Source organism: Equus quagga, chromosome 5 (assembly GCF_021613505.1).
Source record: "Equus quagga isolate Etosha38 chromosome 5, UCLA_HA_Equagga_1.0, whole genome shotgun sequence".
Classification (NCBI taxonomy): domain Eukaryota; kingdom Metazoa; phylum Chordata; class Mammalia; order Perissodactyla; family Equidae; genus Equus; species Equus quagga.
This window is the reverse complement of record NC_060271.1, coordinates 101,452,645-101,476,078: the sequence shown is the minus strand read 5'-3', so window position 1 is coordinate 101,476,078 and position 23,434 is coordinate 101,452,645. Positions and strand designations below refer to the sequence as shown.

The following is a 23,434-nucleotide window of genomic DNA, read 5'->3' as shown; positions in this document are numbered from 1 at the left end:
TTCTTCTAATGCAATTGAGAGACACAACCAGAGTGATTCTGTACAACCCAAAGAGTTTTAATATAAAAAAAACCTTAGATGTTCCCCAGTAATCAAGTGAATACATTTCTTAAAGTGTTGGCCAAAAGTGAGGGAAAACAGCAAGCTGTTTAATGCCAAGGAAAAGAGGAAAATATGAACGAGAATAGGTCAGAGATAACAATCTCTAGGTAAAACTCATTCCATTAGTAATTTGTTGCTAATGCAGTCTTATCCCTTTCACATCTAATTTATTCTAGGAACTATGATCAAAAAAGAGCTAAACCTGCATAATATAAATACCTTAATCTTGTATTCACTACACTTGTGTTCACTACAACATAGAATTCAGTATAAATCAAGACTGAACTGGGCCCTAATCACAGAGACAGCTATTGAAAATCCCAAAAGATCCACACTACAGCCCTGTAATACGGTTCCTACTTCACCAAGTACACCATTTACGGAAAGGTCTATGTATAATTATTTCACCTACCTATTTATAAGCATTAGAGTCTTAGAAACTACTCTTTTCTACTCAACTGTTGTCTCTATGACAGAAAATACTCTTTACCTGATGTATGTACTCTAAGAAATAACAGAACTACATATATATGAAATTCATGAACTCCATTCTGCTTTCAAGATCAAAGTAAAATGTTGGTTTGGAGGCAGATCTGGCAGTGTAAAACTGCACATACACAAACTGAGATAGAGAAAAAAATGTAAAATAATGGTTCAAAATAGGGCGTTGTTTTCTCCATTTCTAAAGGTTATCAAAAACACACATAAAACCTCAAAGTTCATCAACTGTTACATTAATACTGAACATACTGTTGTTTAATTTACGTTTTAGGTTCTGTTATAGCAAATACGCTAATTTAAACAGAACATATGTTTTAGTTATAATACATTGTATCTTTGGCAAGAACTTGTAATAAAACTAACAAAAGCAATCAAGAATCTTTATTGGATCTGGCAACAAAAGTAGATTTGTAACCAAAAACCTTAAGACGAGAAATGACCATCACTGGGCTCTAGGCCAGTTCCAATCTAAGTCAATAAACAAAGATCTGCAAGGGGGGCTACAGTTAAGGAGGGGTTGAGGTAACTCCTGCAGATATTTAAATTAGACTTAGGGACACAGAAACACATGGGTTACAAAACTGGTAAAACATATTTTATTTTAATCAAAAACTGTCAAACTGAATCTGAATCCAAATCGTGTTTTAAAACCAAACACACACACACATACACACCCCATAATTATTCATTCCTTATGCCTCCTTTCCAACATACCTCACTGAAATGGTCTATTTAAATATATATTTTTAAAATATTCTGGCCATTTCAGCAAAATAAATTATATTGGCTGTAAAAGTTTTATTTTTAAATCTACTTAGTATCACAAACATCCCAGAAAGGAAGCCTTATAAAAAAGAGTCTAGTGCTTATAATAGGCACCGAAACGGAGAGAGGAGTATCAATAGGTGAAAGGCAACAAAATCCTAGAATATCACAGCACATTTTCTCAAGCCATCACCGTAGAAAGAAGTGAGACAAATACTTTATCACCTCGTCATTAAGCATAATAACCAAATTAATGTCCAAAAAACAATTTAGGCTGTCCCAAGTTCCAAAGCTAACTCATAGCCTTCGCCACTACTAGAAATTGCAGGAAGAGGAATGAGGACCTTTAAACACAAAGAAATTGATTTTACATTCCATATGTAAAACAAAAATTATTGCAGTAGTCAGAAATAAATAACAACAACTACAACAACTTTTCCTCCATATAAAATAATTTTAACTTCATAACATTACGAGCTTTACATAGCCAGATACATCTTGAGTTGTACAGCTAAGCTTATTGATTTGTTGGAAAGTAAATTTCTTTAAACCAAAGCAAAACAAATAGGTCCAGGTGGTTCAAGGCATAGAAGATCCCCACTGTACATTATTCTGATAGAATCTCCAATGGTTAGAGTTCAAGGAAACCTCAGAAATCATCCCATCAAAATCTCTTCCAAAAATTCCTTCTGGCATCACAAAAGTCATGTATCCCTATTACAGTTAAATGTGTTAGATTAGGTCCAAAAACTTAAATCTTTCAAAAACTTTTCTGATCCCGATTCTAAAACACCTCAATGTCCACAAATTGGAAAAGCATGCCTCCAAACCTGGATTAAATTATTGATTAAAACGTTAACTAATATACAGTGTCTATGGCATGCCACTGGAGTCCTCACACCAGACATCAATCCATCAGCTAATCAATATCCTTTTGGCAACAACATAACCAAATCTCCATTTCTCTAGTTTCTCCATAAGAGTACCAAGGGACTATCAAAAGCTGTACTGAAATCTAGATGTGTCCACTAGTCTAGCTTTCATAACAGAAAATGAAATGAGATAAGAACAAAATGTTTTATTTATAAGAAATTCATGATGACTTCCAGTGGTTGTGGTTCTATTGTCCCTAAGTGCTCAAAAACCATCCTTTCATAATTAAGTAATAATCTTACCTGATCAAGATCACACAGTTATTTGCATAGCCTATCTAATATCCCCCTTGGAACATCAAAATAACACCTGCCCATCTCCAAGCGTCCATCATTTCTTAATAATTACCAACAGTGGTATCAAAATTTTACTCACAAGTCCACCCATAACTCCAGAAAATGTTTCATCTGGGCCAGAAGATGAGAAACAGAAATTCTCTTACTATCACCTTATTTTAGTTACATTCCAGTTTTCTTTTATTGATGTTTATCCCTCCTTTCTAGCACCAAAATCATGCTACCTCACAAATCAAAAGAGGAGTTGAGCAATTCTACTTTCTCATAGCCAACGATCAGGATGATGACGTTACCCACAAGTAGTCGGATCTCTTTTCTAACTGTCTTTTTCCTAAGATGATTATGATAAGCCTTTTACGCTACACTTAGCATCTGGGGACAGGCGGTCAGTGGAGGACCCAGGCCTCCAGCGTTAGTCTCCCAGTACTATTTCTGGCACATCAGCGACTCTCTTCTTACACACATCCTTAGTTATTTACACTTTTTTTTCAGCTTTGTATATGTTCCTTGTAAAATCCATACTTGACCAAAAGTTTACAGCCAATACATTCAAATTAATTTACTTTTAGTTCCCAATCTTCTTCTAGTGGCAAAGCCCCTGGAAGTCAATGTATTCTATTCACAACATGATGGAAGATGTGTCTTTTAGACAATATGATTAAACATACAAGAGCTAAATCAAATACCAGATACTAGCAGACATAAAAAAATTAAGAAAAATGTATGAGAGTAAAATAAAAATTGACCTAAACTTGGTTTAGCAAAGAACCTTTCTTGTGTAATGTAATTCATAGCCTTCTTCTAGAAAAAAATAAGCATTCCTAATAGAATACTTAAGCAATTTTCTGATATCTTGTTTATTGTTTTTCTAATGTAACTATCTTACATTCTCTTTTCCTATAAAATTTTGTCACCAAGAGTGCATCTCTAAATTGTCCTACTAGAAGCCTTTTCCCTTGCAACAAGGTTACAATAAAACTTTGAATGTGTTAAAGTGTTTGGCAAGTTTTCTCTGACATGAGGAATTTTAATTGAGAAAATTCTAACGATTAATTTAACTTTTTTCAGAGAATCTGAACGGATTGTGGCTTGTAATTTCACTAGTAGAGGACATTACTCCAGCTCACATATCCCAATGTGTTGAGAACCACTGCCCTATTTTCTTTGTTTAAGAGGATCTTTCGCAATTTTATAAGGTAATCTGAATTATATTTCTAAGAGCTCCCCAGTTTATTAGATACCTCTGCAATCTTGATTTTTAACTTTGTATTTTTAAAGGTTCAAATATGGGATTTCATATAGCAAAGTTTCTCAAACTTTTCTGATCATTACTGACAGTGAGAAATACACTTCACATCATAACCCAGTAAACACATATATGTGACCAAAACAAATATTCACGAAACAATACTTAGCCTTACTACATGGGATGAATTCTATTTTCTATTTAATTTTTCTTTAAATGCTGGTTGGGACCCACTACATTGATTTCAACTTCCACCAATGGATTGCAACCTACAGTTTGAAAGACATGGCTCCAGAGAGCTCATATGACACGGAAAAATGAGAATAATGAGGACACAAATCTGGATGATATGGACAAACGAGGACATAAATTCATCACACTTTACATCAGCCTGAGTGGTTTGCTTAAAAGATATCTCATCTATCATACTACACAAATAGAATTCCTATCATAAAAGAGAGAGAAGAATATTTGTCATATCTATATATACCTAAAAACTGCACTCCTTGTCATTCTCTATCCTCTTACCTTGCTTTCATTCTCTATGTAGAATTCATCACTAATAATTGACATAGAATATATCACACACACACATTCATTTTTTTGCCCCTAGAACAAAAGCTTCAGGAAGGCAAGTACTTTGTCTTGTTCACTGCTCTTACTTCTAGCACATAATACTGCAGCTGCCACATAATTTGAGTGCTAACAATACTTTAGTGATTGTATGGAAGCACATATAATGGGATTTTTTTTTGGCTAAAGCTCCAAAGGCCTGCTTTGCCAACATTAGAAATCACCCAACTTTGTCCTATGAAAAGACTGTACGTTTGAGGAGAGGGACAGCAGAGAGTTAGAGTTGCGAGAGAAAACTTCTTTAAGAAGGCTGTTCGAATGCTGCGGCATTTCCCCCGCCCTACCTTCTCACAGGGAAGAGTGTCCCACTCAGCCCATGCCAAATGAGAGGGGCTTCACTGGGACTAATATGTGAGCACGACATAAGAAGGAGAATAGGTACAAACACAAGCACAGGAGAGAGAGAGAGAATAAAAATGAGAAGAGAACTGTACTAAGGATGAAGTGTTGATCCTCCTCTGAGAGTAGGCAAGGGTGTATGAACCAAACGGGTCTGCTGGAGGAAACATGAGGCAGCTTGAAAGAGATTCTGTCCAAGAGGACTGAGTAGCAATATGACCCAGACAGGAGCGGCCTGCCTGACGCCTGGGTCTGGAGAATAAAAGTCACAAGTGGTCAAGCAGAGATGATATCTGCCAAGTCACAGGAATGGTGGTTCAAGGATCCTCGTGGGGAAGATCTCAAAAAACAAAGACAAAAGTTCTTCAAAAACACCCCATGAGCAGCTGGCCCAGCGGCGTAGTGGTTGGGTTTGCACGCACTGCTTTGGCAGCCCAGGGATCACAGGTTCAGATCCCAGGTACAGACCTACACACTGCTCATCAAGCCATGCTGTGGCGGTGTGCCACATACAAAAAATAGAGGAAGACTGCCACAGTTGTTAGCTCAGAGCCAATCTTTCTTAACCAAGAAGAGGAAGATCGGCAACAGATGTTAGCTCAGGGCCAATGTTTCTTGCAAAAAAAAAAAAAAAAAAAAACCATGAAAAAATGAACCAGCAATTGTAAGCCCCTATCCTCAGAATGCAATTGTCCCCACTTACTAAGACTCTGTTTCTTTTCCCTGTTCTCAACTCTGAAGACTAAATTTGGAAGGATGAGAAAATTCAGCTAATGAGTTGGAGAGGATAAGAAGAACAACAAGGAGAGAGACAGGCAGTTAACCATGGCCCCTGCAAACCCCTATAGTAAAGTAGCGTTTCCCAGAGTGAAACAGACCTGGCGTGGAATTTAATTTATATCAACTTTGAAGCTTTGATTATTACACTAGAGAAAATATGTCAATTGCTGAAATGAGACTGTTCTAATGAATAAAGGGACTGAAAAGGCCGAGACTTGTCCATTATTTCAACTAGGAATAAAAAGAACTACTCCAAACATGAGTTGACTAAGGAATGGGACAGTAAATAAAAAGTTTTCTTCTTGCATGTTATTGAGTCTATCTCATCTATTAAACATTTACAAGTGATAAATTTGCTGAAGAAATAAATACATAATAAAATAACTAGAATAAAATATATAAAAATACTAATACCATTCTCTGAGTGGTGAGATTACAAATGATTTTTTATTTTGCTCTTCGTATTTCCCTGGATTTTTTAAAATCTCTCCTTTGGGCATACTTCAAAAAAAAAAAAAAGAAAATTAAATTGCCAGATAACAAAGGCTGTGCCATGCACATGTTTCAACAGGCATTCAGACTCAGAGGAACCAAGTGAAAGAAACAAGTAATTCTTAATTTAAAAGTGTAAACTGAGATGATTAAAAATTACCTTCTTCTAGATTTAATACCTATCCTTCTCAAACTATTCCAAAAAATTGAAGAAGACAGGACACTTCCTAACACAAGCTACAAGGCCAACATCACCCTGATCCCAAAGTCAAACAAGGACAACACAAAGAAGGAAAATTACAGGCCAATATTGCTGATGAACATAGCTGTGAAATTCCTCAACAAAATACTGGCAAACCAAATACAGCAATACATTAAAAGGATCATACACCACAATCAAGTGGGATTTATACTAGGGATGCAAGGATGGTTCAACATCCACAAATCAATCAATGTGACACACCACATTAACAAAATGAGGGAAAAAAAAAAACACAGGATGATCTCAATAGATGCAGAAAAAGCATTTGACAAGAACCAACAGCCATTTACGATAAAAAAAAAGAAACTCTCAATAAAATGGGTAGAGAAAAAGTACCTCAACATAATAAAGGCCATATATGACAAACCCACAGCTAATATCATACTAAACAGGGAACAACTGAAAGCCATCCCTCTGAGAACAGGAACAAGACAAGGGTGCCCACTCTCACCACTCTTATTCAACACAGTACTGGAAGTTTTAGGCAAAAAAAAAAAAAAAAAGAAATAAAAGGTATCTAAATTGTCAAGGAAGAAGTCAAACTCTCGCTGTTTGCAGATGACATGATTTTACATACAGAAAACCCCAAAGAATCCATCAGAAAACTATTAGAAATAATCAACAACTAAGTAAAGTTGCAGGATACAAAATCAACTTACAAAAATCAGCTGCATTTCTATACTCTAAGAACAAACTAACTGAAAGAGAACTCAAGAATACAATCCCATTTACAATTGCAATGAAAAGAATAAAATATCTAGGAATAAATTTAACCAAGGAGGTGAAAGACCTATACAATGAAAACTATCAGACATTATTGAAAGAAATTGATGATGACATAAAGAAACGGAAAGAGTACATGCACATGGATTGGAAGAATATACATAGTTAAAATGTCCATACTACCTAAAGCAATCTACAGTTCAATGCAATCCCAATGACATTCTCCACAGAAAGAGAACAAAGAATCCTAAAATTCATATGGGGCAACAAAAGACCCCAAATAGCTAAAGCAATCCTGAGGAAAAAGAACAAAGCTTGAGGCATCACAATCCTTGAGTTCAAAATATACTACACAGTTATTGTAATCAAGACAGCATGGTACCAGTACAAAAACAGACACATAGACCAATGGAATAGAATTGAAAGCCGAGAAATAAAACCACACATCTATGGATAGCTAATTTTCAGCAAAGGAGCTAAGAACATACAATGGAGAAAGGAAAGTCTCTCCAATAAATGATGTTGGGAAAACTTGGACAGCAACATACAAAAGAATGAAAGTAGACTATTATCTTTTGTCATACACAAAAATTAACTCAAAATAGATTGGAGACTTGGAAGTAAGATGTGAAACCACAGAACTCCTAGAAGAAAATATAAGCAGTATACTCTTTGTCTTTGGTCTTAGAAGGATCTTTTCAAATACCATGTCTACTTGGGCAAGAGAAACAAGAGAAAAAACAAACAAATGGACTTCATCAGACTAAAGACCTTCTGCAAGGGAAAGGAAACTAGGAACAAAATGAAGACAACCCACTAGCTGGGAGAAAATATTTGCAAATCATCTACATGACAAGCAGTTAACTCCAAAATACATAAAGAACTCATACAATGCACCAACAACAAAAAAACAACCTGATCAAAAAATGGGCAGAGGACATGAACAGACATTTTTCCAAAGAAGATATACAGATGGCCAATAGGCACATGAAAAGATGTTCAACATCACTAATCATTAGGCAAATGCAAATCAAAACTACAATGAGACATCACCTTACACCTCTTAGAATGGCTATAATTACCAAGACAAAAAACAACAAATGTTGAAGAGGATGTAGAGAAAAGGGAACCCTTATACACTGCTGGTGGGAATGCAAACTGTGCAGCCACTATGGAAAACAGTATGGAGATTTGTCAAAAAATTAAAAATAGAAATACCATATGATCCAGCTATCCTACTATTAGGTATTTATCCAAAGAACTTGAAATCAACAATCCAAAGAGATCTATGCACCCCTGTGTTCATCGCAGCATTATTCACAAAAGCCAAGATGTGGAAGCAACCCAAGTGCCCAAGAACTGATGAATGGAGAAAGAAGATGTGGTATATACATACAATGGAATACTACTCAGTCATAAAAAAGGACAAAATCATCCCATTTGAAACAACATACATAGACTTTGAGGGTGTTATGTTAAGTGAAATAAGCCAGACAGAGAAAGACAAACACCTTATGATTTCACTCATACATGGAAGATAAACACATGGACAAAGAGAACAGATTAGTGGTTCCCAGAGGGGAAGGGGGTTGGGGGTTGAACATAAGAGGTAAAGGGGCACATATATATGTTGAATGACAAATAATAATGTACAGCTGAAATTTCACAATGTTATAAACTATTACGACCTCAATAAAATTTTTTTTAAAAAGTGAAAGCAAGTAAATTTTACAGTTTTATCATTGGAAAAAAAAATTATCATCCTCTAATTTTTCCTTATGGTCTATGTCTTTGATGCCTGAAAATACCAAACTTTAAATTTAAAGTAGATTAAAAATAAAATCAAGTAGTAACCTTATTTCCCAGTAGTAATATGGAAGATTAGCTACCTAGATGAACATTTTACTGACAACTAAAAATCCTAGATAACATACATTTTCCTAAATGCATCAATGAGTTGGCAAGAAAGAAATATTCAAGCTAAAAAAAAACGTAAATGTGGGAAGCTTGATTTCTAAAGCTGACTTTCACCTGAAGACACGTCCTGAACCAGATGAATTTTACTTCCTATCTTCACGGCCTCACAGAGCTTCACAGAACTAGAGGACTAGAAGACGAAACGAGGGTCCATCCAAGATGGGTGTTAATAAGAGATTCTCCCAACTACCCTCACAAACATGAAGCTGATTTCCCAAAGGGTTGAACCTTCTGTATAAGGGCCAATGAGAAATAAACTGACTACACTCTACCTCCAGGATATTGCAATGAAAATGGACTATCTCAAACCTTGTCACAGGGCCAACCTCTGAAGAGAATGGAATCATAAGCCATCTTCCTACTTTCACACTATCTAAATTCACAATACCCTCAATTCACACTACCTGTGGGGGCCAGAAGAAAACTCAAGCCTAGAATTTAATTTAAGTGATCTCAAACTGATAGAGTCTACAGGAGCCTGGCAGAAGCAAAAGCAAATCCTCTTTGAAGAGACTTACAATCAATCTAGGCCTCTATGAATTCCCACAGATAAAGTTCCATGAAACAAAACACCACAAAGCAGAACCAGGAGTTACAACAGACAGCAGAAACAGACTTGCAAGGATTGTAGAGATGAGAATTAGCACACAGACTGTAAAATAACACTGCTAAGTATGGTTAAGGAAATGATAAGTTTGAAAATATATTCAGGAAAAATAAAAACCCATAAGAATGATCAAACGGATGTGAAAAAAATATAGAGCTTCTAGAAATGAAAAATATAACTGAAATTAAAAATTAAATGGAAAGACGTCAATTCTCCACAAACTAAACTGTAGAGTCAACTTAATCCCAATCGAAATTCCAGCAGCCCCATCTGTAGAAACTGAAAAGCTCATTCTATGATTTATCTACATACCTAGAATAGCCAAAACAATTCTGAAAAAGAAGAATAAAATTGAAGGACTTACACTATATAATTTCATGACTTACTAAGCTACACAAATCAACACCAAGTGGTATTCATTAAGGATACAAAGATTTGTGTGAAGGCATATAGATCCATTAAACAGAAAAGACTCAAGAAATAGATCCACATGTATATGGTCAATTGATTTTCAACAAAGATGCCAAAACAATTCAATGGGGAAAGGAAAAATCTTTCAACAAATGGTGCTGGAATAATCCATAGTCTTAAGCAAAAAAAGAACTTCATACCATATATAAAAATTAACTTTGGAGTCAGCCCTGTGGCATGGTGGTTAAAGTTCCGTGCACTCTGCTTCAGCAGCCTGGGTTTGTGGGTTTGGATCCTGGGAGTCTGACCTACACCACTCATTAGCCATGCTGAGGTGGTGACCCACACACAAAATAGAGTAAGAATGGCACCGCTGTTAGCTCAGGGTTAATCTTCTTCTTCAAAAAAAGAGGAAGATTGGCAACAGATGGTAGCTCAGGGGAATCTTCCTCACCAAAAAAAAGAAAAGAATTAGCTTTAAACGAATTATAGACCTAAATGAAAGAGTTAAAACTATAAAACTTCTAAAACAAAACAGAGAGGAAAATCATAGTGACCTTAGTTTTTCCGAACATTACTTAACTAGGGCACAAAAAAAGCAAGAACTATATAAATAATTGATAAATTGAACTTCATCAAAATTAAAAATGTTGGCTTTTCAAAAGACCACGTTAAAAAATGAAAAGGCAAGCACAGACTATGGAGAAAATGTTTACAAAACAAGTATCTGACAAAGAACTTGTATTCAGAATAAATACAAAAGACGCTCATTCAATAACAGGAAGAAAAACAATGCAACTTTTTTAAACGGGAAGATCTGGATAGATACTTCACCAAAGAAGTTATATGTATAGCAAATAAGCAAATGAAGATGCTCAGCATCGTTAATTGATAGGGAATGCAGATTAAAACCACGATGAGATATTACTACACACCCACTAGGATAGCTAAATTTAAAAGACTGACCATACTAAGCAGATTGACAAGGCTAAGGAGAAACCTAAACTCTGATACATTGCTGGTGGGAATGTAAAATGGTACAACCACCTTGGAAAACAGTTCAGCAGTTAATTAACTTGGACTATATACCTACCACACAACACAGCCATTCCACTCCTAGTTATTTGCCCAAGAGAAATAAAGCATATGTCCACACAAAGACTTGTATGAGAATGCTCATGAAGCTTTATGTGTCATAGCCAAAAACTGGGAACAATCCAAATGTCCATCAAGAGGTGAATGAACAAACTAATGGTCATTTAGGCATACAACAGAATACTACCTAGTAATAGAAAGAACAAACTATTAACATATGCAACATAAGGGACAAATCTCAAAATGATTACAGTGAGTGAAAGAAGCTAGTAAATGAATATATACTGTATGATTCCAACTACATAGGAGTCTAGAAAATGTAAACTGATCTACAGCTACAGAAAGCAAATCGGAGGTTGTCTTGGGGAGGGAGGGAACACAAGGAAATTTTGGGGGGTAATGGGTATGTTTATTATCTTGATTGAGGTGACAGTTTTATGGGAGTACACATATGTCAAAACTTATGAAATTGAAAGCTTTAAATATATGCAGTTTATTATGTGTCAAGTATCTCTAAACCTGTAAAACTAACAAACAGGACTTCTAGAAGTGAAAAATATAACTGAAATAAAAACTTCAGTGGATGGGTATGAGAGCTAAAGAAAAAGCCAGTGAACTAGAGAAACAACCTGAAGAAAACAGCTCAGAGAGACAAGAGACAGAAAACGAAAGAGCGAGGTTAAAGGCATGGAGGATAGAGTGAGAAGCTTGAGGGGAAAAAAAAAAATATATATATATATATATATATAATTACAGAGGAAGGACAAAGAGATAATGGGACAGAGGAACTATTTGAAGAGGAATGGCTGAGATATTAAAGAACTAAAAGATATCACCCTATAGACACAAGAATTCCAATAAATTATAAGTAGAATAAAGAAAGCAAGCAGTATAAAATGCTACCTAATGGCAAAAAGGAACAATAAACAGTTTGCTATTTTATTTTCTTATCATCATACCAGTGCTCTTCAGACTGAATTATCAACGGTTAATTTGAAAACAGAAATGCCCTTTCTCCTCAGTTCATTATAAATACTGTACTAAACATGCCTGCAAATAAATATTGAAATTGTGGTCTACAAGTCTGTAGTAATAGGTTTAGAACTAACAATACACCAAAGATTGGAAAAACCCAGTTGTCAAACAACAGGAGACGACTAAAATATGGTACAACCAAGGAAGAGAATTAAGAAGAAAAAGTAGGGAGGGAAGGAAGAGGGGAGGAGAAAGATGGGGAAGGAGAAAGGGAAGAGGAGGGGAGGGGAGGGGAGGGGAGGAAAGAAAGCAGGACGCTCTGCTGTTTATGAAATACCACAGCTGGTGAATAAAGTCCTGAGGAAGGAGTGGGAAAAACCAGCCACCATTATTTTTCAAAACTACTCTCGGTTATTTAACAGCCCTCTACTCTCTATTTCTGTTATCTAAGCTACTTAATGTTCTCTAGTTAATTTTTGGTTTCTTAGAGAATGAAGCTTCAAAGAGACCATATAAGTAACTGAGAGAACGAGGTTTTTGTGGCTTCATAAAGAAAAGTCAGAAGATTTAAAGAAAAGTTAGGAAAATAAAAACTTGAGAGGTTCACATAAAAAAAAAACTATATCTATATATACATAGTTTTTTTGTTTTGTTTTGTTTACAAAGAAGATTGGCCCTGAGCTAACATCTGTTGCCAATCCTCCTTTTGCTTGAGGAAGACTGTCACTGAGCTAACATCCATGCCAATCTTCCTCTGTTTTCTATGTAGGACATCGCCACAGCATGGCTTAATGAGCAGTGTGCAGGTCCATGCCCAGGATCTGAACCTGCGAACCCCAGGCCACCCAAGCAGAGTGCAGGAACTTTAACCAATATGCCACCAGGTGGACCCCTAAAATGAGTTTTCTTAAACAAGCAATAATTCGTACAGTTGAAGACAGCGGTTACATGGGGTGGAGGCAATCCAAGAAAAAAGAACATGCGAGGCCTAAGAGCTTGGGAAAAAGTCATTCATTTTATTCTTCTTTAAATTGTACATAGGTTATGTATTCTTTGGTACATTTTGATATATTTTGTAATAAAAAATGCTTTATTTTCTTCCTTTTTTATTTGGACTTTTATATGTACGAGTGATATAAATGTTTTTAGATGAAAACATTATAACATTTCGTAATCAGCCAACATACTGAGAAGAGGGAGAAATGGAGTGTGGAAATAATCTCAGTAATAGACTGGGCTAGGTATTCCAGCATTTTTCTTTTTTTTTTTTCCTCCGCTTTATCTTCCCCAACCCCCCTGTACACAGTTGTATATCTTAGTTGCATGTCCTTCTAGTTGTGGTAGAATTTTTCAATTAGGAGCAGTAAGGCGCCTCATTAAACCTGAACTCCACTTCTTGTAATGTATTGTAAAGAAAGAAAGGTATGTGCAAAGATCTAAGCACAAGGACATGCACTTTCGTTTTGTTGATAATGGTGATGATTACAAAAAGCCACCTGTCAAACAAGGAAGGACCAAAGTGAGGGAAAGGTTATAAAACACACACAGTGTGAGTTTCTCTCACATATACACATAAGAAAAATCTAGAAATATGCTCTTAAATATAAATAATTTAGATAATGGAAAATCCTGTCACTTACCTGTATTTTCCAATCAATCTTCAATAATAAATATTATTAACATCTTTAAAGAAACAATGTTTTTTAATTTTAATGCAAACTATTCCCATTAGCTTCACCATTAGTCATTTTTTCACAAATGAATTAACCTTTTGAGGTTCAAGCTATTCCCTGCAATTACGTTAGACTCTGAAAGGAACATCAACTTATCTCAACCACAAAGTCATGATTCCTTAAACTACATTTTCCTTCTATTAAATGGTTGGTACCCTACGGGATGAAAAAAGAAGAAAGAGGTCCAATGTGGATTTCACAGATGTCCAGCACCAACGTTATTTTCCTAAGAGGATCTGGCCATCTCCCTGTCTTTCAACGACCAAGCCCGTCAGTAAACATCTAACCTCAAAAAATACAACACAACCCTACAGTGCAGCTTGCCACCCCTTTTCTCATTCTTTCATCACACACCACATCTTCTCAGTTCATTCTATTTTCTAACTCTTTTACTATCCTAATGAAAGAAGTCATTATGAACAAAATTAATTTCTTTTCTTTTGTTTTCTATATTTGCCTCCTCAATGTCATTTGTTTACTGCAGCTTTCAGAGTAGAAACATTAAGCACAGGGTCTGAACTAAAAGCACAAAATTTTATTTTCCATTTTCTGCTCCCAGATTTTAAGTGATCTCACGTATCTGTGATTCTCCAGAATGCACATAATGCTGTGATTTCTAACAATGTTCCCACCATCAGCATAAATCTTGCCAATCAGTTTGAAATATGACAGCAAATATTAAAGATTACTTTTAATTCTTTCGTAGTACACTAAATAAATATATAACACTAACCATGAAATATTTTTATTTCAGAGATCATCATTTATCTTTGGCAAAATATAAGTCTATAATCTGCCAAGTGCAAATTTCTGTATTGATGAAAAAACAGAGAAATCAGTAAGTCATAGATTTACCAAAGCCCTAAGCAGAGGGGAAATTTTCCATAATTGTTGCACACAGCAATCCTGGTCAATAGTCTTGAAAAGACTTATATGATTAAAAATGGTTTAACCTTTAATATTTAACAATTCAAATTAGTAAATATTTATTGATACAGACCTATAAGTAAAGAAATATGCTTAATGTGAAGGAGGGAGAGAGAAATAAAACATGGTCTCCTGATTTAAGAAGGTTTCAATGCAGGAGAAACCAGATACATTGCACATAAACACAACTGTCTCCTAAGGAGCCTGCCAGTTCTACATTTCAATAAATTTTACCATTGCTACACAAAAGAAAACCCTACTTTTTACAAAAGAAAAAACAGGGGTAAAAAAAGCAGAAAATAATCATGTGACAATTTAACAGTAATGGAAACAAATATTCAGATATTCCAAAAATAAAATGAGTGCCTACTATGTGGCAGAGAATTGAAAATGGCAAATCATTCTAGCATACACCTTAAAAAAGCAACATAAAATATTGTAAAATTTCTTTTCACAAACACTTCCAACTTTAAACATGTATGACTAACCAAGCCTTAGCATAGTTACATTCTACAACTTAATTCCAGTTGTTTTTTTTCTCCTTTGGTAATTAGGATTTGAAGCTTTGGATAACCTCCCCCGTAATACATGTACGTATCAGAGTTTGTACGGTATATTAAAGGTATGGAATAAAATAGATAAGAGGGAAGCTGGATCGATGGATCAGGGTGCATGGCGTTTACAAGTCAGGAGATAAGTTAACAGCATATGCTAACCTATGGCAGGTATGCCAAGGCAGAAAGTGTTGGAGGGAATAGATAAGAGGGAAGATGCTGGTGGATGTGTCAAGATGTTTTTCTGGATGAGTGGCTGACAGGATTACAGAAATGAGTATCAGATTATCTGTATGGGAGGTGCTAAAAATGACTGCCAGAGAAAGCATGGAAATTTTAACTTAAATGTAGTTTGCAATGTAACTTCAAAGCATTAGATGACAAAATACGGTGCGCTCATACAGGCACACTGAATCAGCAAAATGATAACAAAATGAAATCGAACAGCTGATTTTCCTAAAGCACTGACTCTAAGTTCTGATTAGGTATGTGCCCCATTAAGGACTTCAAAAGTACAAAATAAAGTATTAGAAAGTAGATTCCAACAGTACGTTAAGAAGAGTAATATACTATGTTCAAATCAGAACTGTAAAGATGGTTCCATTATAGGAAATTTACTGCTACAATTCAGTATATTGATAGATCAAGAGGAAAAAAAAGACCATATGATTATAGCAAAATTTTGGAAAAGCATAAATGTTATCATTCATTCTTTATTTTTAAAACAATAAAATAGGGATCAGTATTTAAAACACTCATAAATAAGGCTATTCCTTTAAAATGATCTTTTAAAATATATAAAAGCCAGCATCAAACTTAAGGGAGACATTAGAAGTATTCTAATAAAAGTAAAAGAAGAGAAGAAAAAGATCCACTATCATCATTATTCTTTAATAGCTTTTCAAAGATAATGCATGACACCACTAAACAAGAGATTCTTATTTTATACCTTCAAAAGGTCTAACACTTGAAAAGAAATTGATAATTCATCTTTTGCAGATGATATGACCATATACTGAGAAATCCAAGAGAATCAAGTGAAAAACTAATGAAATGAAACAATGAAAGAATTCTGTACTATGCCACCTTGGAAACAAAACTAACAGAAAAGAGTATTCCTTCATACAGATATAAAGTAATTGGGTAAAGCAATTCTTAACAGAAACACAAAAAGAGATAAACACAAAACAAAGTTTTAATATATAATGATGAAGAAAACTTCAAAATGTTATTGAAGGCAAAAGCATTCCCCATTTTAATGATGAAGGAAAGTGAAGCTCAGAGAGGCAGAGTTACTCTTCCAAACTTGCATAACCAGTAAACGGTGACAACAAAAGATGATCCCAGACTTGTCTGCCTCCAAAGCTCATTTTCTTTCTACTTCAACACACTGCTGAAAGTTCAATAAAGGGACAAACAAATTCAGATGAAATTCAAGAAGCCTTCACTATTTAATATTTTTAATGATTTGAAAGTTCTATTTATAATCACTATAAATGTACCCAAGATATTTATATCAAGTTAATGTGAACAAGTTAAAAAGAAATCAAAGAAGTTGCCTGAAATAAACTAAATCAGCTGTCAGATCCTTGTATTAGGTTCTCAAAAGGACTGGGTGCGTGTGTGCAGTTCCTGGAACAGGGAACATCCGTACCAGTCCCCAGACCAACCTGAACAAGAAGAGGGAGAGGGAAAAAAGGCTGAGGTGGGCTTTTCACTCTGGTTCTTTCCTGAACCATGATCCCACGACACCTACAATTTGTCCCTGACCTTCTAAGCCCCTCTGGTTACCCTGAGTTTGTTTTCCTGCTATATTGATTTACTCTTGGCACACGCACTACTACACTAAATACAAGGCCCCCCTCTTTTGGCCTAATGGATCCTAGAATTCTTCCTGTGTTGGGTTTTGTGTTTTGTTTTGTTTTGTTTTGTTGATCCTGTCAGTCACATACTCATCAGTTTACTATACTTAGTTATTAGATTTCTCAAAAAGGAGTGATGGCTGTTGTGTGCTCTCCCCTAGATATCAGCCATTATAACTATCTTCTCTCTTAGAATTAAAGCTTTTAGGATTTAACATTCTACTGTAATTTGGAAAAGGTAAGCATGGCTATTTGAGGTCCAAAGGGAATGTGAGGAAACAATGGTAAATGAAAGCAGAACAACTAAATATCTAGAAGCATGACAAGAGAAATGGGTCATGCTAATCTTCGGCTATTCAGAAGTTAATTGTATGCCTATATAAAAATGAAAGCTTGTGATAAAGAGACAAATAAGAAAGGAACATCAGAAATGCTATAATTTGTAATACTTACCTTGGCTCTCAGTTCTGAAGGCCAATGATTCATAGGCATCAAAACTTTGGGAGAAGAAGGCTAAGTTACTCACAGTCTATAGCTGCTAGCCTGGTACACTATTCTACTTACTAGTCAATAGTTAACTTGAGCCCTCACAATGTACAGCCTGGAAAATCCCATGAAACCAAATACATCATAACTTGCTGCTTCTGTGGGAGGTTTCAGGATGCTGAAACTCAATTTCCCCAAAAGACAGATATTTTTCCATCGCCCTACAAAGCTCTTGTGAATAACAAGAGGTGGTTTGGGAGCAAATAAGATGCATATCTTAAAAAGAGAAGGGAGAATTAATCACAGAAGAAACTTTAGAAGTTCCTTTGCCTCTCAAAGAAAACAAACATTCCTAACATCCTTACCAGTAAACAACATCCAGTGGTGCAAAGTAATTTTTCATTATCAGGTCAGCAAAGTAAGCTTCTGTTTCCCGGCAGGCAGTTCCATTTCCAATCACCACTGTGCTGCAGCTTCAAGGGAGAAACAGGATGAGAAACTGAATGAGCTCAAGGCATGCTTCTAAATCAATCAGGAGAACATGTACAGAATGCACAAATGCTATTATAGGATGCTCTTATTCTCTGCTCTAGCCGAGCCACCTCTCCACTGTTTCCCAAGGGAGACACAGACTTATGTAGGATAAGACATTGTGCCTACATTTCATATAGGAGATGGTGGAAAAACATTTCACTGTCACACAACCTTAAGAAAAGTCAGCTTTCTTCTTATCTAGAAGGAACCAAATTGAGACATGGGTAAGTTAACTCTGGAGCATTCTAAACCAATAAAGACATTATGACTGAATTATGTGACATGTTGTCAAATAATTTCTGAAACGTCTATTACTATATCCATCCCTCAGATCCATGAAAAAGAAAGAAAAAAGGAAGGAAGGATAGAAAGAAGGGAGGAAGGGAGGGAGGAAGGAAGGAAGGGAAAGAGAGGAAGCCCAAATAGAAGAATTAAATGCTCACTTTTGCTTCTCTTACCACCTTTGTTTAGTGAAGGTGGCAGAGGAAGACAGCAGCATTCCTCCGGAGCCTCCAAATGCAGAGTTCTCCAGAAATTTGCCCCAGCATTGTCTGACGGGTTACTTCTCTCTCACCAAGGCACTTCCCTTAATCCCTCCCTCCAAATTAGGGGCTTCAAAAGTATCTCTGATGGGCTGAGCCACTCAAGTACTCAAAAGGTTACTTATTTTCATACTTGAAATTCAGCAAAAGCCTCTTTATTTTCTCTGCCTCTCGAAAGCCTTGTCCACAATGCAAGTAAACCACATCAGTATGAAGTATCTGACCTTAGGAAAAAAAGTGAAAAGAGAATCCATTTTGTAAGAAATTACAAAACATAACAGACCAATGATTTGATTAAGCAAGCTGCAACAGGAAAGGGAACTTTTAAAACGCAGTCTGAATATTCACATTCATTAAATTAGGTTCCCCCCTAAGCACTCTGAAATTTTGTTACTTCCAAAGTTACAAGGACTCTATATTGCTACATAAAACCATTATCAACTAGAAAATATGCTATGATACCTAAAAGAGAATCATAGGTTTTTAATAACATCTAACATCAAAAATAGTAAAAGCCAATATTTACTGAATATGTACTATATATCAGACAATGTCATAATACTATTCTATTTCTTCTTTTGAATTGTAGATACACGAATTCCTTTACCTTGGGTGATTCTTTCAGCTGCATATTTATGTATTGTGAGCTTTTCTGTATTATAGTTCTCCTAAAAACACGTTTAAAAATTTGAGGATAACTACCTAAAGAACAGAAATAATGAGCTAAGTGACCAAACAGGAAGCTAGGAAAAGAACAAAAAATAACCTCAAAGATAGAGGAAGGAAAGAAATGATAAAGTTAAAAGCACAAATTAATGAAATACAGAAAAAAAACACATAACAGAGAAGATAATGAAGTTTAAGGTTAAAAATCATTTATTAAGAAAAACACATACTTTTAGCAATACCAATCAAGAAAAAGAAAGGCAAGAAAACACAAATTATATTAGAAATGAAAAGGGGATATAACTAACGATTCAGCACAGCTTAAAAAGATAAGAGAGACTACTACAAACAACTCCATGTTCATTTAGGTGAAGTGACGAAATGGATAAGTTCTTGGAACAGTCTTGCTTACCAAAACAGACTGAAAATAGAAACATATATATGTGTGCATGTGTGTGTGTACGTACATAAAATTTCTAAAAGAATCATCCTATAAGCAATATAAACACAGTAAAAGATAAAAGCCATATGATAGCTCAATAAAGGCAGGAAAAAAACAGATAAAATATTCTTCCCATTTATTATAAAAATGCATAGCATAAAAAGAGATAGAGCAACTAGGACAGCAAAATCAAAAACTCAAGACTGTATCTGCAACAAAATACCCCCACAAAACCCAAAGGATGAGCAGGTTGGACAATGCACTGACAACTACCAAGACCTACATGCATTAGCGTTCTGTAGGAAGAAGCAGAGAGAAGAAATGGAGCATCTCATGGAACTGAAAATGGAAGGCGCCCCAAAATGTCAAAAGGTACTTCCCTGGAAATCACAACAGGTTTATTTGAGAAGAGGAGCTGAAACTGGGATGATCTTGGCCTACTCTAATTTATAGGTCAATACAAAGGTTGCCCAGTAAGTTCAAAAACGATTAGAAAACTCTGATCTCTATGAACTCTTGAAACTGACAAGTAGAATATCCTTTTCAAGACAAAACCCCACACTCAAGAGAAACTGTTGGGATTCACATTGAGCAAGGTAAGGACAGTATGAGCAAAGCAAAAAGAAAGTCCAGATAAAAAGGGGAAAGGAATAGGGAAGCAGATTCCAGAAAGTATAAGACTATCTCTCTATCCACATAGATATAGAGCAGGGTTTTTTTTTCAATAATTTGGAAAAAATACAAGCGATAGTTCTAGAGATATACATCTAAAAAATCCTTTCTGACCCAGTCTTCCATCATAAAAGTTGAGGAAAACTCAATGATTTTATGATTTTACATAAAACAAAGCAACAGAAAAGAATGATAAATTCCATATAGAATGATTATTTTTTAAAAAAGGAAATAAAGAGGACTAGTATAATGTCCTTACAGAAAGATGTGTCCACAAAACAGAGAAAAACTGTAACCTAAGATATAAGAACAAGCTAAAAAAAAAAAATTAACATGAATCAGAATTAGAAAACCTCAGAAATGAGAGAACTCAGTAATGAATTAGATATGAAGAAAAAGTTATATCAGAAATGAAAATCTAAATCAAAACAAACACAAAAATAAATAAATTTAGTAAATGCCTTAGGAGAAATAGAAAATAAGAAAAATTTAAAAGATAAAAAAACCTAAAAAGTGAAGAACTTCACCATAGAACTATAATCTATTTTTCATAAGTATTAAATGAAAATTCTAAAACTTAAAAACATAGTAACTTAAATAAAGAACTCAGTGGATGGATTTAATAGCAGATTAGACATAGAATCGAGGATTAATTAACTGAAAGACAATCAATAGAAAATGAAATGTCTAACATATATGTACTTGGAATTCCAGAAAGAGATGCGAACACCTCTACAAACCCCAAGCAGCACACACACACACACACACAAATATATATATATACACACACACACATACACATATAAAGCTAAACACATCATAAGAAAACTTTCAAAAACCACAAGGAGAAAATCTTAGCAACCATTGGAAAAAAGCCATTAATACCTTCAAATGGGTAATAAAAGATCTGTGGCTGACTGACTACTCAACAGAAACTGTAGTAGCCAAAAAAAAAAAAAATAGAAGGACATCTTTAAAGTACTGAAAGTAACTACCAATCTTGAATTTTACACCCAGCAAAAATATTCTTCACAACTAAATCAGAAGCTTTTTTAGACAAAAACGGAGATGATCTGTCACCAGCTGACCCACACTAAAAGCAATAGCCTAGGGGCCGGCCCAGTGGCATAGTGGTTATGTTCATGCACCTTGCTTTGGTGGCCTGGGTTTCACAGATTTGGATCCCAGGTGCAGACCTACACACCACTCATCAAGCCATGCTGGGGTGGTGTCCTACATTCAAAATAGACGAAGACTGGGCTCAGTTGTTACCTCAGCAACAATCTTCCTCAAGCAAAAAGAGGAATATTGGCAACAGATGTTAGCTCACGGCCAATCTTTCTCAATAACAACAACAAAAGAAATAGCCTAGAATTTCAGGCAGAAAGAAAATGATTTCAAATGGAAACACAGAAATGCAGAAAGAAATTAAGTGCAATAGAAAGGGTAAATATATGAGCAAATTGGAAAAAAAAATATTGACTAGACAGAACAAAAATGTCTTGTGGAATTTAAAAGATATCCAGAATTAAAACGTATCATTTATAAATGCATCACAATAAACTGAAGCTGATGGGGGATGAGTAGGGTCACTAGACTCTGAGCCTACTTAATCCTCAGTGTCTCCACTGTGATGGTGAAATGTTCAGGGTTCACGTCAACAAATAACATACGAAATATGATTCTCTGGTTCTCATGTCCCTGTATACGATAAAACCATTTCCTAAGCCTTGAAAATTAACATTATTTCAAGTCTTCACAAAATATATGAAGTGAAACTTATAACCAACCAAACAACTTTTATATGAAAAGCTAAAAGATGCTCACTGGTAGGAGAAATTATAGCTAACTTGCAACCATGCTTGTAACCAGGATCCACTCCCATCAAGGTGCGCCCTGGAACGGGGCTTGTTAAGAGGAGCTGACGAAGGTTTCGTCCAAACATCATTACTGATTCCTTCTCTGCATCTGATGTTAGTTTGGCTCTTTAGAAACGGAAAAAGAAAAGAAAAAGTATTTAGTTTTTCATTCACCCAAACTTTCTTCCAGAAGAACAGAATTCATCTTATACAGTTACTCCTCTCAGGAATATTTATTATAACAAAATAACTTAAGAGAAAAAAAGTCATACACAAAATTGAGTCTATTTTTGCTAATCACAGTAATACATGACAACACAAACAATTCTGAAGCAAACCTGATAAGTCTGTTGTATCTACATCCCTTCTCTATCTGCTCTTTTTTTATCACAAAATCTATATGTATAAATATCTGTGTATATGAGAGAGGGTAAATAAGATCTGGACATCACATGGTTGTAAATCAAAATTTATCAGCTGATTAAAAATACAAACACAAAACTAGAGTGAGAAATTACGAAATCATAAGTAGTTTCCTCCATCAATACTTAATTTTACAACTTTGCCTGTTCATATCTCAATGTCATCTTCTCACTTTACTCCATTCCCCAAATCCATCCCATACCTTGTCATTCTCACAGTGATGGGACGTGACCAAAGAAACCAATAACCAGTCCAGGAACATGCCTCATGCAAATAACTTCCCAGTTCTATCCAGAGAGGTCATTAAAAGTCTAATTTTTAAACTTTTTCTAGGATAAAAATATATGTCTATAATGGACTTAAAGGTATTTGGAAACTAAGTTTTATACCATTCATCTACTGAACAAAAGCTGTTAACATATTAGCTCCTGAAATTCATAAGAATTTATAGAAAGTATGTCTTTTCTATTAGATCAGGTAAAAAAAAAATGCATGTCATGGCCACAAGAAAATTGAGAGTACAGAAGCAATTCAAAGCACATTTCACACTAGTGTTGAGGCAGAACTATTTATATATCTGAACGCACACACAGCTAA

At 35.1% G+C, this 23,434-nt stretch overlaps 1 protein-coding gene across 1 annotated transcript in view; it reads right to left on the bottom strand.

Moving 5' to 3' along the window:
* The window catches only part of SRBD1 (S1 RNA binding domain 1), a 206,004-nt gene that overhangs the window by 128,373 nt on the left and 54,197 nt on the right, over positions 1-23,434 (bottom strand). The window contains exons 12-14 of the mRNA XM_046663508.1: positions 22,383-22,540; positions 18,909-18,999; positions 18,065-18,172 (exon numbers count right to left, since the gene is read on the bottom strand). Of these exons, the coding sequence (XP_046519464.1) occupies positions 18,065-18,172; positions 18,909-18,999; positions 22,383-22,540 (357 nt within the window). The remainder of the gene's footprint in view (positions 1-18,064; positions 18,173-18,908; positions 19,000-22,382; positions 22,541-23,434) is intronic.